The sequence below is a fragment of the Symphodus melops genome (assembly GCF_947650265.1).
Source record: "Symphodus melops genome assembly, chromosome: 10".
NCBI classification, from domain to species: Eukaryota; Metazoa; Chordata; class Actinopteri; order Labriformes; family Labridae; genus Symphodus; species Symphodus melops.
This window is the reverse complement of record NC_136700.1, coordinates 3,863,335-3,881,420: the sequence shown is the minus strand read 5'-3', so window position 1 is coordinate 3,881,420 and position 18,086 is coordinate 3,863,335. Positions and strand designations below refer to the sequence as shown.

Here is an 18,086-nt window from a genome sequence, read left to right as displayed (position 1 = left end):
GTAGCCTTTCAATGCAGATATCACGGATGTCGCACAGATACACTGAGACTGTAAGACTTTGTTGTGCGTACTCTTCCTCTGTTGGAAACAATGGCCATCAAAAACGAATCAAACAATGCACATTGACCCTGGACAAAACAGATAACTTGTGTCATGTGCTGTCCAACCACTCACAGCCTGCAGCCCAGAAAAAGCAGACAATACTCTCCACCCTGCATACAGAGCTCTCCTCTCTATTGATTAGACAGCAGACTAAAAGCTACTGAATACAAGACTCCATGCAAAGCAAGGTCATGTTAAGACTTAAACCCTCAGATGATTTACAAACTGACCTTTGACTTCAGGGTTTTGACAACAAATGGAATATGCGAGTGTTGCCCCTGAAGCGTAATGTTCCCGCAAGACACTGATTCAAATCTCATGATGGGTTTAATAAATAAATCTGTTGTGGCTTGAATGACCATTAACTCCAATTTCTCCTGTCTGCAGACGGCAGGTTGCACCATATGCCCCGTTCTGTTGGAGCAGATGTCACGGGATCAATGGCTCCTCTGACCGGAGAACGCAAGTCCTCTGCCCCCATCCACTCCAGCCAGCCAGTCCTCTTCACCTTCGATGTGCCTGTACGCCACTCACACCACGGCTCCCTGTCCAACAGCGCACCCCAGGACTACCTCCTCCTTCACCAGTGCATGAGCAGGAAGACGGAGAGTGCACGGTAAGGGTCACGACCCTCAGGCGTCCTGTGTCAGTTTCCTGTTATCCGCTAATGCAGGTCAACGTACAGGTTTACGCCGCTTCCTCAGTGAAGAATCCCCTCAGGGTTAGAACTACTGTTATGGGTGGAAATGATCTGCTTATGTGTCTATCTGGGTTCATGTTAGTGGTACAGGTATTTTGTAAAGATAAGTGCCAATTATGACCTATTGTTCTTACGCTTAAGTAATACCATGGCACCAAAACCATAGCTTTATATGGCCATTTCTTGTTTTCCATAATATAAAACTGCCAGCAAACATTTACACACAGTCTAAATAGCACAATTGTTGGCAAAGTTTCAAAACTTGTATAGAGGTGTTCGTGCAATGTTTGATGGATCCATCCCTTTCTTATGAAATAGATGAAGCCTTTTAAAGCGCTGGTCATTTAGATACTATCAATCATTAAAATAGCTGAGATTTTTAAACGTGTGATATTGAAAAAGTAGAGACATATAGAGTCATTGACAACCTTAATTATTCTATAAGAATGGCAGAGAGGTCTAAATTCCTACTGCTGAAAAGTCTAACAAAGGCAATTAATGTGCAATTTTTGGTTTTGTTTGTGTGCCCTCTTGAGAATTATTTAATGACAAATGTATTCAAGGAAAAAAATTTCTTTTTCGGAAATTCAGTGTATTAAAAATCTCAAAATGAAGATACTTGATCACAAAAATGGAAAACTAACAATTAAGTGGATTAAATGTTAGACATAGGCAAATAGTAACGTGCAGGTAGGGATATGTGAATATTTCTTGTGTAACTAGCATACAGCTTTACATGCTGCGAGGAGAACAAAAGGACCAAGATTTAGTTTAGAGTTTTTCATCAACATTCACCTCAGCGCCTTCTGCCATCATACCCGCTTTCTCAAATTAAAAAGGCTGCTTTGATAATGATGCCATTCAGCAGATAGCCGGCTCAGTAGATGATCAATGAGGGTGAAGCTGCAATCCATCACTCCTATAGATTCAGACTCACACAGGGTAGAAGTGCCCTCGCAGCCACAGCATTTGCACATAAATCTGCTGTGTTGGACCTCTGTGAGACCCAGGGACGCAAACCTCAGAATCCATCTCATCAACTTTATGCAGATATTTCTGTCACTCCCTCACTCCAGCCTGCTAATTAAGACAGGCATCGGGTGATCGAGTAAGATTCATGTCAGGATAAACTTCACCGGTCGGATGACAAATGGCACGAATTAATCAATGCAAAACAAACCATGCAGCTACAAGGATGGGAGGCAGAGCGATTACCAAAATATAGATGGATGTTTGAAATCTTGGTGGGAGAGAAGAAGAAGAATGAAAGGAAATGTGCCATTTAGCGGAGAGAGAACAAAACGCTATGCCAATATTATTGTATTACTTTGATGCATTACTCCATTTACATTTAAAGAATTATAAATAAGATTGAACTTAACCATTACATAGTTAAAGTGTACAGTAGTACAGTGGAGCTTATATGCAAAGTGCTCATGAAGCCATAAAGAAACGACTCATTGAGGATATCTTATCCTTGCGTTGGCTAACTTAGCCAGGCCATTGGTCAGCTAACTGGCCCAGAAATGTCTGTTCTGTAAGGTTGTTCCAGTTGGCACTCAAGGTCACGTTCTACAAAGAGCTAGAATAAATGAGGCACATCCCTAGGGTACCGAGCAGAGCCTTGCATGGATGTTTTTTTTTCCCTAGAAATATGCTGTGAAAGTGTAAAAAAAAATCATCTTTTCAAGAACGCATTGCATCTACTGAAAATGATTGATATGCCATAGCAGCACTAGGGGTCTTGTGCAGAGATGGGTTTTTTTTAAATTTAGTCCTGTGACCTAATGATTCCTCTGAAGTGTTACATTGCCATCTAGTGACTATTTGAGGTATTACATTTAAATGTGCACTATGTTATATTATTTGAGATCATTTTGGATCATTTTATTTTGTCACACAACTTTCTGTGTTCTTGGGAGTTGTGGCTTCATTTAAAAAAAAATGTGCAAAATAGAACCTTAATGAATTGATTTGCAATTCTTTGTCCATGTTGCAGGAGTGCCAGCTTTTCCCAGGTCACGCGAAGCAATCTGTTTATGGGGAGCGACTCTGCAGTGCAGAAACTCTCCCATGGCTTTTCCCACTGTCTGAACGGCATGGGTGCTCAGTTGCATGGCTTCTACAGCCTCCCTAAACCAGGAAAACACCAGTCACCGCTGCATGATGACTCCCCCCAGGAGGCCTGTTACGTGCTGCCGAGGGGTTACAGCTCTGAGGCCCCTGCTCACAGTGGTCTGGGAGAGGCTGAGCTAGAAAGCGAAGAGATCTACACCTTCAAAATGCCTTGCAACACCCTCGCCACCATGCACAACAATGAGCGTCCAACTGACAATTATGACCTTCCCACGACGCCTGGCTCTTTCTACCAGATCCCCCGGACGTTTGATAAGAATCATAATGCCTTGACACCATCCAGCTCCGAATCCTCCTGTGCTCCTCCTCCAAGGCCCCCAAAACCCAATCAGGGCTCAGAGGGCCAGTGGGGGAGTCCTCAGTCAGTAGGGAGCCAGAACGGAGATGTGACTGCGGTGTCCGTTATCCCTCGCAGGAATACTCTCCCTGCTGTAGAGAACATCAGGCTGCACAGAGGTACACTGAATACATTGAGTGATTTGTCTGCTTTCTAAGCATGTTCCTCATGATTGCTGCTTTTTCTTTAATAGAAACTCGGTTGACTCATACAGATCTTTTTCAATCACACATTTCCTGTTTTTGAATGCAAGTCTGACTCAATCTGTGGTATCGCAGAGACTTTAGGCCCCCTCCCCCCCCCCCATTCACTCACTCTTTCCCTCTTCTCCTATCTCTCATTTTACGGATTTAACACTAGCAGCTGAGCAGAAACAAACAGTCTAGTCTAGCAGACACTGTTCTATTTGAGACACTAATGAAATTCAAGCTTTACAGTCTTCTCCAGAATGCCTCGTTCCAGCCTGATAAGCAATGAAAAAAAAAAAAAAAAAACTTGCAGACACACGACACGGCCTCTTATTATCTCGTGTTCTCTGCTCTGCCAAGCTTAAGCTCACGTCTCGTATGGACTGTGTCAAGAATCGACCTGTGACCCTTGTTAGTGAGGCTACAGGCTGTTCAGACACCTGTACACCAGAGCCTAATTATAAACTAATGAATCATGTCATGAAATACAAAATGGGTTTTTAATAATGATGAAAAGGTGTTCACAAGCTGAATTATCCTATTCATTCAAGTTGACCTTCATTGGAGTCGATGTTTATTTGACACATTTAGGTTTGGCATTGTACTGTGTTTCACTTTTTGTACCTTTTTGGAGTTCATGCCAGTGTTAAATATTGATTTTTCTTCCTGACTCTCTCGACAGGCTCCTCCTTTGAAACCAACAGCCATCACCGTCCCATCCATTTCAGTAACTCAGGCCAGTCTGTGGAGTCTGTCAACGATGGGTTCAGCTCCTACCTGGTGAGTCATTCTCCCGTCTACACAGAGTGTCGGAGCGGTTTATGAACTGCAGAGAGAGAAACCCTTATTCTGCCGTATTTACTCCAACTGAGCGCAGCAGTTTGCCTGCAATATTGAGCCGGCAGAGTTAAAGAGTGTTGTTTGCCCTTTGTCTCTTTTCACATCAGAGAACCAGAGCCCCTCTGACACGGTCAGACAGCGGAAACTCAGATGACAACTATGTGCCCATGAATCCTGGCTCCTCGCCACTAAGCGCTGCCCAGGCTGACAGTCCTAAGAATATCTACATCCCGATGAGCCCTGGGCCGCATCACTTTGACTTCCCAGGATTCTCTGCAACATTACCTGCCCGCAAGGGGAGCAGTGCCTCCCTGTGTCACCGGCCCAGCCGTCTCAGCGATGTCACACCACCACCCATCAATCGTAACCTCAAACCTAACAGGAAATGTAAGTTATTGACAACCAAGTTCTCACTAATGTAATGCGTAGGTTTCCTTATTACTCATCATCATCATCATCATCATCATCATCATCATCTGTAAAGTCTGCATTGTTTTTACAGAGACCATGTTTTTAGTTGAAAGTGTTTGGTATGTTATTTTCTACAGCAAAACCAACACCTCTTGATTTGAAGAACAATGGGATCATTGATGAGCTGCCATTTAAGAGCCCAGTCACCATGTCCTGGACACGACCTATGTGAGTCTCATATGAAGCTAGGTCACACACACACACACACACGCACACACACACACACACACACACACACACCCACATGCAGCCTGAGGGTGCAGATAAATCCTGTCCTTCGTCTCTGTGTGTAGCAGCACTTACAGTCCTGTCTGCTTTTCTCCAGGCCTGCTATGAACTCGATGTCCTCTCAGCATTGTCGACCAATCTCTACACAAAGCATCACCAGCACTGACTCTGCTGACAGTGAAGAGAATTATGTAGCTATGGTGAGTCCCAATAGCTGGGAGGGAGATCAGGGGAGCACATTGTTTTCTTTTTTTATCGACTTGTTTGCATGCTAGGCTTTCTTACTGAACCCTTTGTGAGTGAAACCTCCGTCCTGTCTCTATTAGCAGAACCCAGCGTCTACCTCCCCAGCCGTGAGTGGCACCAGCAGCCCGGCCCCTAGGAAATGTGGCAACGTGGACTACCTAGCTTTGGACTTCCAGCCTGGCTCACCCAGCCCACACAGAAAAGTATACAGATGATTTCACAGACTGAAACTGTAAAAGCATTTGTTCCTATGTTGACCACAGTGTAGTCTGCCCTGACGTCAGAATCTCAATTCTTCCTTTATTTATTCTTCCACAGCCCTCTACATCCTCTGTGACCTCTGATGAGAAGGTGGACTACGTGCAAGTGGACAAAGAGAAGACCCAGGCACTGCAAAGCACCATGCAGGAGTGGACCGATGTGCGGCAGTCTACTGAACCTGCCAAGGGGGTCAAATCCTGACACTGACCTGAGCAAACAGTATAAGAAAGAAAATGGAAACAAATGACACTTTTAAGTGAAGCATTTCTGGTATCATGTTTCTATCATAACTATGATGACCAGTTGGCCTTGTTTTTGACTGAATTATTTGAACACAAAGCCATGCAACCTATCCTATGCCTGATCTCTGTGATGATTTTTAATGCAGTCTCGTGCTAACATTCGGAATATCAGGCCATACAGGAGAAGTGCCCTGCCAAAGCTCTTCATGCAGACTGTTACAGCAATTGAACAGAAACATTTTAGATTATTGTGTATGAAAATATCATTCCTACTCATCATTCCATCCTTTAGAAATAACCAGTGTATCATGAAAGCTGTCTGACTTGCGCCCTAAGAGTCAAACATTTTTGTGCATCTCGCTGGTTATTTGCTGCCGTTTAAAAGAGAAGCAGAGGCTAACTGGTCGATAACCTTATTAATATACTGTAAGAGCACGCTGACTGGTCTCAGCAATGCCAAGATGCACTCCAATTTTGGCATGCAGGCAGACTTTCTCTTTTCACTTCAATCCATCATTTGTGCTGAGTCTTGCAGAAGCAGTGAAGAGATTATTTTCACTGCGGGCAATAATTTCAGCTTAGCAGTGCATGTCTGGTAAGAGAAGTGGGCGTGGGGGATGGGGGGGGGGGCTATGCAGCCTTACACATACATAAAGGCTCATGTCAGAAGCCCTCATGATTACTTTACATGGTGGTTGGCCCTGTTTCAATTAAATGTGAGCCCGCACCGTATTTAAAAGCTGTCGGCCTGGACGGCAGGCCAATTGTTTCAGTGCAGGTAAAGTCTGCAACGTCGAAATGTTCAAAATGAAGTAAACACGACAGAAGACAAGGAAAAGCTTCTTGTATCTTTGTAGGTTTGACTACAGAGGTCAAATTAACTTCAGGTAATATCTTAATACATTTCATAGTAAATGTGCACTGACCAAGAAAACAGAGTTGGAAACAGAAATAAAGCAGGAGGTGTTCTTTCCAAGGAGTTTAGTTATCCACGTTCTGTTCTCTGTATCCCGTAGAGACCATAAATACAAGCTAAGTAGAAGCAGAATAGCATATTTATGTTTTCTGGAACTCAACCATTTGCTGATGTATGTCTTTGCTCTTTGATAAGCCACACACTACAGCGAAGCCTCTGAGGAGTAATTGTTTCCTGTATGTAAATTATTAATAGAATGACATATTTGCAGCACATCTTGTTGACTGTTAGAAATCTGAAGCACTTGTCTGAGACAAAAAGTGCACTACAGTTGTGTAAAATTGTGCTTTTCTTGCAAAGGCAACCTGCCACAAAGAAGATTTGCCAGTGATCATTGTCACATAAAATGAGTTTGAGTAAGGATGTTTTTTCTTCAATTCCTGAACTTTTCTATTGGTTTAATTTGCCTTATATTTTCATGTAAGTTGAGATGTACATTTTGCCTTGGAAAAATGATTCCCAATAGGAGCCATATTGTATTTAGGAAAACTGAATGTTCAGTTTCTAGCTCAACCTAAGTCCAGTATTTCACTGTGGGCTGGAACCACTGAGGGGCGAATCCCTTTGATCTTGATATGAAAAGTGTGGCCATGCAGTTCTAGATGGTATTATTGATTATTCTGTTGAGATTACGTAATGTTTTTCTACCATTTTTACAGTTTTTTGTATTGTTTTTATGATTCTTTTCTACTGATAGGTGTAAGCAAGAGATATCCCCAAAGGTCAGGTCAGACTAAATTAAGCTAAGTTTGTTACATCTTGTATTTTATTTCTTTTTTTTTTTTCTTTTTCTTTTTCTTTTTCAAATTTCCAGGTTGAATTTTATGATCTCGTCGTGAAATGGGAAGGCTGGTAGTTTGAGTCGCACTGGCAGGCCTTCCTGCGTGGACTGTGATTAACAAAGAGGGAGAGAGGAACGAAAAGACTGAAGAAAAGCCTGTCTCCTTGTCAGTCTCTGAAGTGAAATGGATGTGTAATTTATGATCTTGTGAGAACTGTCGTAAGCAGAAGAGTTGTGTATGTGTTGTGGTAGATTGTGTATTTTAGTATGTTTATTGACAGCTTGACTGGGCGAGATTGAAAACACTGCTCAGATCTACTGTCAGACTGTCACTGGGTTGACGTACTGTACTAGTAGATATCGTTGTCCTTTTTTTACCACTGATATTGCTACTACTGTAAAGCATTTGCAGATTGCCTGTGTGTTAATTTATTAATTTATTGTGCGTTTTGGAGTTGATTATTGTAAAAAGGACACAAAAACCAAATAAGGAAACCTTCTCTCTACTAACATTGATGTATGCAAACTGTCTTGATTTTGTGAAGCAATATTACAAAATGTCCGGAGTGATGGTGATGTGGTACAGTGCATTTGGGATACACAAGAAAAGAATACTTTGTTCTTCCTGTATAATGGTAGACTAAAACCTGTGGACATAGAATAAATCAAGAAGTGAACCATTGCTGTTCGGGCTCCTCTTTAAATATCAACTCAAACACTGTTTTCTTGCAGCCATGATAACATTACCCTTCTCTCATCCACACGTTCCTAATTGTCGCTGTAATGCTCTGAAATTAAACGTCTGTTGTTGTGGAGGACAGCACACGCATCATGCAGATGGGACTGTTGCTTCAATAGAGGGGATCCGCCACTTGATACCAAAATAAACAATGTGTTCAATCCGCACCTCATGGAGCAGTTCAGTGACTGTTAAAGTGCTTTAAAATCATAATATAAGTCAAAAGAACACCATTTTCCAGTAAAAAGCAGTGACTAATGTATCATTGCCCCATACAGGAAAAAAAGTTTGGCTAAAAATGTCTGAGTCACCCTAAGAGCTAAATTCATATTAGTTAGCTATGTTATCAAAAGCTTTGTAAAAAATAAATGAGTAATTCAAAGAATATTCCTTTTATCCAACTCCTGCAGACTGCCCTGACTTTCTCTTGGATATCAGTGATACTGTGTCTGTTAAAGTTTCGTGGGTCTTCTCTGGCTGTCGGCACAGAAAACAACCTAAATGTCTTCTGCACTGTGCGCTCTGGAAGTACGCTCGCTCAAATGCCACAAACAGTTTTAATTCATTACAATCTCAGCGATTCGACCAGAGGTGTTCTTCAGGGGATACTTTTCTATAACCTGATGAATTGGGGTCAACTAAAACTTTGTGGCATATTGAGCAAGTGTGTAGGAGTATCTTCTCCCTCAGTGTGCTGTTATTGCACTGACTGCATTGTGCATAAATTTAACTCCTTTTTCTATTTTTATCAATAATATCCATCCATCTATCCATCCCAGCCCCTCTGGATATTTCTGAATTGACCGAGCATATTCAGCCTACCATCCCTTTCGCTTTACAAAGAAACATGTATCCTTTGTCTGTGATTGTCTTTATTAGTACTACAGTATGTTGCCTCAGGTTTCTCCACCTCATTAGGTAAGTGTTAATTAAATGTGCTTGTTGTAGTCTAAATCTGTGATGACCAGTGTTATACTATCGAACTTTATTTGTATGCTGACATGATTGCAACATGGTAAAAATGATTTTACTGCAACAAAAACAAACCTAGAACTTTCAGTTAACTTTGGGATTATGGATTTTTTTTTAAGTGGAACTGACACTCTGTGGAACTATCCATGTTACTACTCAAGTTTGAATACCATCAATTAGTCAATTAGTGGACTGTTGCTTTTATTCTTTAAGCCACACACCAACTGTGAATCTCTATTTTTCAGGTAAGTAATCCCAAGCAGTGATTTCAATTAAATATCAGAAATGTCCTTATTCTGCCATTGTTTTGTATTTTTTATGTATTTTTATATGCTTGAATTTATAACGTACTGTTTGTGTAAGATGTAACATTTTACTGACCCTCCTCTAGCTCCTGTAATTGCTCGAGCCTTGCAGTGCAGTTTACCTCTCTCTCCACCAGAGTGCGCTGCTGGACCCCGCTGCAGCCACACGAGTGTCTCATGTCAAAGGAGGAATGTTCGCACAATGAGGCTCTGTGTATTGTAGTTCCGCTATTGCCTCGGTGCACCACACGGACAAACGATTGTCAATGGACTATGTTAGACGGATCTCTGTGGGTTTATGAAACGGCTCCCTGTGCTTCAGCTGCGCGCTTTGAGACTTGTAATTGCAGCCAGCTTCTTCTTATCCGGGCGGAAAGAGAGACACTGAGAGAATAAGGACTAATTTCCAAAACCACAATGCCGTGAGTCTTGAAGTTTGCTGGATTTGTGTTCTCCTAGATATCATTCGCGATCAAACCCTGACTTTCCATATCTTTTTCCATTCTCGACATATTTCAGTAAGTGTGGCACGTTTGGAAAAAGTAAGCCGCCGATGTTCCAGGGATGTAAGCCCCTCCGATGTAACTGAAGTTGTGCGTGCTGTGATTTTGAATCATCCCAGGGTTTTCATATTGAATTGAATTTATCTGTGAGTAGAGGTCGAGTCGTTAAGCAAGAGTGGATTTATTCCAGCTGAGAATCCATAAAGCCCCTTGTGTTGTTAAATCATTTTAATTTTAATTAGAGGCTGACGTGGTGACACCCCAGAGACAGAAAGACATTCAAACACTCTGTAACATTTGGTCTCTGGTGGAACAAAGTCTGACCTTATCTCAATTTAGACTATTGCTTTTAAATATATTTTTTTATTATTATTTCTTATCAGTTGGACAAGATAATTGTACAAACATTTCTTTATCAACTATCAAATTCAAATATTCTCTCTCTGTCTCTCTCTCTCTCCCAGCTGACTGACTGTGTGAACTGTAGTCTTTTTCTTTGCACATGGGATCATAGCCGAGTCCATACGTCTTGTTTCCTTCCATGCCCGAACTGCGCTCCATTTTCAGCTCGTTGGACCTCAGAGTCGATAAAGTTGTCGTGGACCAGCGGGCATGGGAGAAGCGACCCCTGCCCAGGCAGCTGCAGGAGCGTTCGTACCAATGCTGGGTGTCGGTTTAGGAACTATGCCCGGTGGTGTGGGCACTGGGCCGGTGGTCGCCACCAACAGAGGCTCTGCTGTGCCACAGCTGCACAACGCGATCGTGGAGCGTTTACGCGCCCGCATAGAGCTGTGCAGGAGGCACCACTCCACCTGCGAGAACCGTTACCAGCGAGGACAGGCTGAGAACGCGGACCGGGAACACGAGAGCACGCTCCACCTGCTTAACATAGTCCACCAAGGACCAGGGAACCGAAAGGCAAAAGGCGGCAGGGGATCGAACCAGCAACCCCCAGAGTACAACAGGGCCAACGGAGAACAGAAGGGCACCGAGGGCGAGCAGAAGATCTCCACGCGCATAGCGGTGAGTTGGTGATGGTGGTGAGCGTAAAAGATCAACATAATGGTGGTTGAGGTGGGGATGAGGGTCATGATGTCATGGCAAACCTTTTTGGTAATGTTGATTTGATGTTGATAATGAGACATGATGAAGGTTGTGACAGGTGCTGTCACTGTGTGGTTGAGAAATGTGTTCATCTGCTGCTAAACCGAGAGCTCGTTCAGCTTTGGTGTTTACTATGTTTGTTCACAACAATTATTCTGCTGTGATTCTTGAAAAAACACACAACTAAATATCTGCCCAACCTAACTACACAACCTAATCCAGACCAAATGGCACCAGCCAGGACATATTTGTAAGATGAGAGCATGACTGTTTTGATTCCAGATTTTGTTGATTAAAGAGTGCCTTGAAGCAGATTGGATAATACTGGATCACAAAGCTTGTTTTCAAAGCAATCTATTCAGAGGAAATGGTTTTGGGGTCATTGGGCCATGGGGATGCTTTGCATTTGTTGCAAACATGTCAGCAGTTCTACTGCGCAGCTGATCCAAACAGGGATGCAGATGCATTCTGTGGCTTGTTTAACCCATTTTATACGCACAATGTTCACAATGTACAAAAAACAAAAACAAAAATAAAAATCTGATGTCCCTTGCTTTTGAAATTGACAGTCAATAAAGTAGCCAATAGATAGCTTCACCAGACAAGTCCAGAAATACCAGTCCACCAGTTAGCTTTCATCCACAACACTTAAAACTCCCCTTGTTCCTGCTCTATATGCACATTGCACAAGGAACACATCACAATGTGGTGAAAGTTACTTCAATATGTGAGGCTCACCTACATAGAGTAGCAGACTGTGCAGATTCTGTCTTTGTTGTCTGATAGTGGTTTCCCTTGCAATGTGCATCCATGAATGTACCGTGAACACAGAGCTTGTGAATATGCTCTGAGGGAGGAGGGCTGTTTGTTTTTTCAGACATTAACTTGAACTTCCTCCAGAATTACATATCACCAGCTTTATGAACTGTGCTCCTTATGATCATTTTTTTATGTTTCAGGGTTCATTTTGTGAGTCTTCTTAAAAAAGTGTATGGAAACAATATAAAGACAGTGCTCATGCCTCAACAACAGAGCCTTACAAAGATAATAGAGTGGGGAAACTAAACTGTGAAGCACAGCAGGGCTTTCTGTGTGCCTGCCAGGGCTGATAGGACTGACTTCCTGCATGGCATCTGTTAAGGGCGCAGCCGGAGAGATATGAGATCCATTTAGTCGTTTTCTTTCATTGGGCATGAGGGAGTTCAGCATCCAGACTGTGAATTATTTCCCAAGCAGCGTTTTAATATAACGTCAACACGGTGAAAGCTTGCAGATGTTCCTGCTCTGGATGTGCTTGAGATGCTCGATGGAAAAATAAACAGTGTAATATTTTTTTTCCACTATATCCATAAAAGGGCAGCGATGATTGTTCTGTCAGTTCATTCATTGTCATCACTGGGCACAGGATAGCCTCTCCATGTCATGCAACTGTATTAACTTTCACGACTCTCAAATAGAAAAAAAAAAGTGAATTTTCCATGATTCATAGAGCTAATATGAAGCTTGATTTATCCCTTTTATTTTCCATGTATTTAGTTTTCATGCTGTGAGGTGCAGCACATCAGCGGAACATGATAAGACAACAACACCGTGGATTATATTGGCTGTCTAAAAGAGGTCAGGGAGCATCATTATCATGTTCTGTTTCATTTTTACTGGTGTTGACTCTGGAGAAGTGTGTTCTACATAAAACTGATGAGTGCAGCAGAATGGTGTGAAGGAAATGAAGTCCTGGCATACATGTTTGTATCAACCCTGAGGTTAATATGTGTTTCACATCTCATGATGATTGGGTGAAGCAGAACAGCGGCCGGTGCAGAAATTCCCCTGAATGCATTTAAACTGCATCAATCCAGCATTTACACTGCAGGGAGTTCAAATCTATTTAAACAGAGTCAAATGCAGATTAATCATACAACCGATAACTTCAAAATGGAAGTCCTTTGGCTATAAAGATATTACTTTTTGTGGGCAAGACATTCCCAAGACGTGCAGTAGTGGACAACATTCTTCTGAATTCAAAAGTGAGGCTACAATGGCCACATCTGTTTTATTGGCCGTTCACATTGGAATTTTCAATGGAAATGTACACCAAGCAAGGGGCAAACAACACAATGGATTATGACTGGCTGGGAGTGCAGAGTGAGCAGCACTTAACAACGGTGCTCATTGAGAACAGATTAACAAAGGATATTCTTTTAGATGAAATTGGAGAAACGGGGAAGGGAAAAGATGAGAGCTTACTTCTCCAACAACTGAGAAAATGATTTCTGTTATGCTTTCATGAATTCATCAAACCTTTTACATATTCATATTTTGAATAGTTTTTTTTTTTGCTTCAATCTTTCCTTCTTACCTGTGTTGGTTGCAGCTTTCAGAAATGGGTCAGAGTCGAGCTCGCCAAACAGAATCTACATGTTCACAGCTGGAACATTTGGAGAAGATGTTCAGAAATGGGGGGCATTTTCCCTCCTTTTGACCCATAGGCTACACGTAGACGTAGTCTGACGTGCCCTGTTGGTTCCTAAAGCAGACTTTTGAAGCCATTCAGTGGAGGTTGCCATATTGGAAATGCTGTCTCAAACTAACTTTCAGTCACCTGGTGACAGGAAAAGAGCTGGAGCTGGAGGCGAGTCTTAAGCCGCCCGGTCAACAGCTGCAACAAGCTTGTCAGTCAGTCAGATCAGCCACGTCCCTTTCTATAAATAACCCTTATCCTTCATAAAATCCAAACGGATGAGTTTAAAATAAATTTCCCCCCAGTACAGCGTGTACCAAATAAAGACATGAGCTATTCAGACTGAAATTGATTTTTGTACCAGACTGAAAACATGTTTATCTCAGCTGGCACACATAGACATTTACTTTAATATGTTTGTGACGGCGGTTCTTTTTAGCCAATCCCAAGTGGACACTTGACAAACTGCATTTTTTTATTTTTTTTTTGCATTTCTACATTGACTTTATTTTTCAACACCAGAGTTTACCGCTTTAGTTTGAATACAGAAAAAACAAGCCAAACAAAAAAACCCAGAGCGGTTAATTTGCAGTGACAACAAAGTTAACCCAGCAACTGGGACAAATAACAGGCTGACCGATCATAGTATATGTAGACTGCAAGGCAATGCTCATTGGAAATACAAATACTGTATCGACTGGTTCAACAACTGGTTGAGTTCAGTGTGACTTTCTTGCTGCTCCAAGTCAATCCACCACTGATTGTGTTGATAGGTTAACAAGCACCTGTTACTCGGTGTAATGGAGCTATCCCACAATGCAAAGGGAGACCAGTGCATGTGTCATTTGTTTACCTTTGCAGTGGGAAAAGGAGGCTGTGATGTATTGCTGTAAGGACAGCCCTGCGTTGGCGTTTGCTTTTGCCCGCTTCATAATGTTGTACAATAGTGTGAACACAAGACGACGCGAGAGAAACATGTCGGCACCTTCTTGAAAGATGTGCTGGCCACGGAGCAGTTTGATGCACAAGGCCTCCGTCTAAATGTTTGGAGCCACTGAATACGTTTCCTGCATGTGTTTACATAAAGTCAAACAGGCCTTGAAAGCAGTAGGCGAGGGATGCCTGGTGATTAACGGTCCCGTGTGTACTGGAGAGTTTTGTTATTTCCCGTTCTTGTTCCAGTGACAGATCTGGGAACTGCAGGCAAAGAGCAGCGTGCGCTCGTAAAGAAAGTGCTCTGCAGGCTGATATGTGACTAAATGTTCACCGCATAGCAGCTGCTCGAGCCAAAGCACAACGAGCATCGGTCAAAAAGGAGCTACCTTTGTCGGTGAAACCTCGAGTTGACGAGAACACCAAGACAAAGGCAACGCGCTTATCACCAGGAGGAGAAGGCATAACGAGTGTTCATCTGTCAGACTTAGCTTTGATTTAGCTTTCTGTATCGTCGTGATTAAACTCAAACAAGGAAGGCTAATAAAAGCAATAATCAGTTCAAAGTAGACTTATTAAAAGATTATGATGAGTCTCACGTTAACATTGATATGTTCTATACAGGGTCACAAACCAGAGAGGTGCATGGTGGACCTTGCAGATTAACATGTGGAATGACTAAACTTTCTTTTTTCATTTTAATTATAAGCGCCGTTTTCGCCCAGACTCTTTGTGTGCTGCTGTAGACAGACAAGTACACCTTACATAAAACTAATGCAAAGAATGAATGAATAGATAAATAGGTCTGGGGAGTCATATTTCCATTACTCGCTCTTTTCTCCACTAAGTCAGTTCTTTTGTTCCCTCTTACTTGTCGCTGCATTGCGTCATAAAGAATAATGTCCATTTTCTCCCACTTCTCCTCCATCTGTGCTCTCTCCCTTTTTAAGCATTGGGTCATTTTTTCCATTATATAGATTTCCTCAATTATGTCTCCCCAGTGCTCCTATGTCAGGGGAGCCCTTTTAGCCCACTTCTTTATAATAACTTTTTTTTAACCAGCGATTAACAATGTAAGTGTCTTGTATTTTTACAGTTCCTTCAGAACATTTATTGGGATTTCACATGCTAGTACCTCTTGCTGAGTGTTTTGTTACAATGAATTAGTTATTGAGTACTAAATTCATCACTTCTTCAGATGTGCCACTCTTGTATACTTTATATAATGAAGCCCCCCTCAGATAAGAATAGACAGCCCTACAGTTAAAGGCTGTTTACATAGTCATCACATACAGCACTGGTACAAATGTTAAGCTTCATATAAAGATCATTATACTGATCTATAAAAGTCAGAAGAATGTTCTTCCTAGAACATATTTTTACAACACCTTTTTGTTTTTACTGAAAATGAATCCAAACAATCACAGCTCTCAAATCATCCTCTGGCTGTAACTAAACCCACCACCTGACCAGTGCCCTGACAGCTTACTCACATACGTGGAGGGAAAGAAATCCCTTGTACTCTCCTGTGGTCATGTATGATGGATGAAGAGTGTGCGAGTGTGGGGTGGGATGTGCACTGTAAGTGCTTCCTGGCAGACCCTGTTTGGCTGTTGAACGGCCTGAATCAGAGCTGCCGGTGGTCTGATCTCAGCCAGCCTCGGCTGTGATGTGAAACAATTAGCCCAGGTCCACAGGGGCCACCCACAGTGAAGCCCACAGCTTTACCCAACCTGCTGGATGCAGCCACGATCCATGTTCGTCTCATAGATTGCTTCCACGTTGTCATGGGAAGCCTAAAGTTTCTCATGCAGGGATAGCTGCTCTTCTTGGTCAGACTGCTGCATTACTGAGAGTCCTCTCAGTGAGGACCGAACTCACTGTGGGTGTTCTTATTGACAGCACCAATACACTACGGGCCCGATGTGATCAGGCTTGTCTTATTGTGTAGACTGTAGCTGTGAGATTAGTCGAACATCTCATAGTGCTCTGATTAAAAGACATTAAGATAAGTCTTCACATACTGCAGTAAAGCCATCTTTTTTTAATCTCCTTCTTCCAATTTGGATTAGTGCTCATTCCAAGATCAGCTTTAAACACAAAAAAAAAAGTCACAACTTTATTCCACTCAGGCATACATCATATTTAGGTGTGCAATATGTATTTAAATGTCCTCTACTATTTAAATCAGGGTACAAAAAGGAGCTCATGTCCCTGCTGGGGTTGATATGATACCACACTAAACGTTGATATAGTAAAAATCAAATCAAATATCAATTCCTGTTTCAATAGCACAACCAACAAACTCGAAGTGCTCGGCAGCCAATATGTGTAACTTCCTTGTTTCCAATTATCAGACATTGCTGGCAAACTCCTACACACTGTCTAAATTGCACAAATAAGTGACAGTGTGCAGGAGTCTGTTTGACATGTTTGATGGATTCAGTTGTCTCCTCAGACATAAGAATCATTATATGCAGCGATCAAACTAAATCTTGTTGGTGGCACTTTCACCCATTAAAACGACGGAGAATGTGTTGTCTTAAAAAGCCTCGTTAGTCCCCGTGTTGTATTTGATAGACATGATATTCTTAATATGTCTCTTTGTGTGGTCGAGTATTGATGCTGATAGTTTACAACACTGAACCCTAAAGGCTCCAGATCTTTGAACAAAGGCTAAAAATGGGACCAGAAAGAAGACGGGTGATCAAAAGTCTGTATTCCCTTGTTTCCCACTTGCGCATGTTTTGAATTGTCCGTCCATGTCCATTCTGTCCATTCTGTCCATTCTGACAGAAGAGCTGAGAGACACTCTGCACCTTTTCAGCCTGATTTACTGACTTGTGTTACAGTTATATCTGAGGGCAGTTCATAAAAGTGAAGTACCAACCAGCTCTGTGTCTTTGACGGAAGGAGGAGCGGGTTCATGCACACACATGCACACGCACACACACACACACACACACACACACACACACACAGCTGATGCTAGGGCTCGTCAGTTTCCTGGAAATGGCTGCCTGTGGAGGACATTTGTTTGGACATTATGTTGATTATGACTTAGTTAATAGCTACTGTATCATCTGCTGGCTAAATCGTCCATGAAATGAATGTCTCGATCCCCTAGTAAACATAGTTTTATGATAACATCAGCAAACATGCATTCTAAACAACTTAGCTCAACATAAATTTTGTGATGGTGATTGCTGTGTCCTCGAGGGAGAGCGAGGAGTACAAGCTTCAACAAGATTCTCTGTCTGCAGCCGACGCAGACACCGGATTTTTAAGTGGTACCAAGCAGAGTTCACTGACATTTCTCAGAGGAGCTTTATTTTTCAATCTCTTTGAGTTAAAGACTACATTTTTACTCGATTTATTATAAAGTGTGTTTTCAGTCTTATAAACGACGGCTTTGAATACCATCCAATTTAAAAATAGGGGAGGATTTTCAACACATAATCACTTGTACTTTGATCATCTTCAAGTATCTCAAATGAAAATTTAAGTGGTCATACAACAGATTCAAATGTGTATGCTAATGACATTTTAAGTGCTACCAGACAC

General features: G+C 42.0%; 2 protein-coding genes across 2 annotated transcripts in view; both read left to right on the top strand.

The window, feature by feature from the left end:
- The window catches only part of gab2 (GRB2-associated binding protein 2), a 33,198-nt gene extending 25,010 nt beyond the window's left edge, over positions 1–8,188 (top strand). Inside the window, exons 3-10 of the mRNA XM_079353748.1 lie at positions 490–718; positions 2,802–3,394; positions 4,146–4,243; positions 4,411–4,690; positions 4,852–4,942; positions 5,100–5,202; positions 5,329–5,451; positions 5,567–8,188. Of these exons, the coding sequence (XP_079209874.1) occupies positions 490–718; positions 2,802–3,394; positions 4,146–4,243; positions 4,411–4,690; positions 4,852–4,942; positions 5,100–5,202; positions 5,329–5,451; positions 5,567–5,710 (1,661 nt within the window). The 3' untranslated portion in view covers positions 5,711–8,188. The remainder of the gene's footprint in view (positions 1–489; positions 719–2,801; positions 3,395–4,145; positions 4,244–4,410; positions 4,691–4,851; positions 4,943–5,099; positions 5,203–5,328; positions 5,452–5,566) is intronic.
- Positions 8,189–9,741: 1,553 nt separating this feature from the next.
- maml2 (mastermind like transcriptional coactivator 2) overlaps positions 9,742–18,086 on the top strand; it is a 37,931-nt gene continuing 29,586 nt past the window's right edge. The window contains exons 1-2 of the mRNA XM_079353673.1: positions 9,742–9,946; positions 10,492–11,050. Of these exons, the coding sequence (XP_079209799.1) occupies positions 10,640–11,050 (411 nt within the window). The 5' untranslated portion in view covers positions 9,742–9,946; positions 10,492–10,639. The remainder of the gene's footprint in view (positions 9,947–10,491; positions 11,051–18,086) is intronic.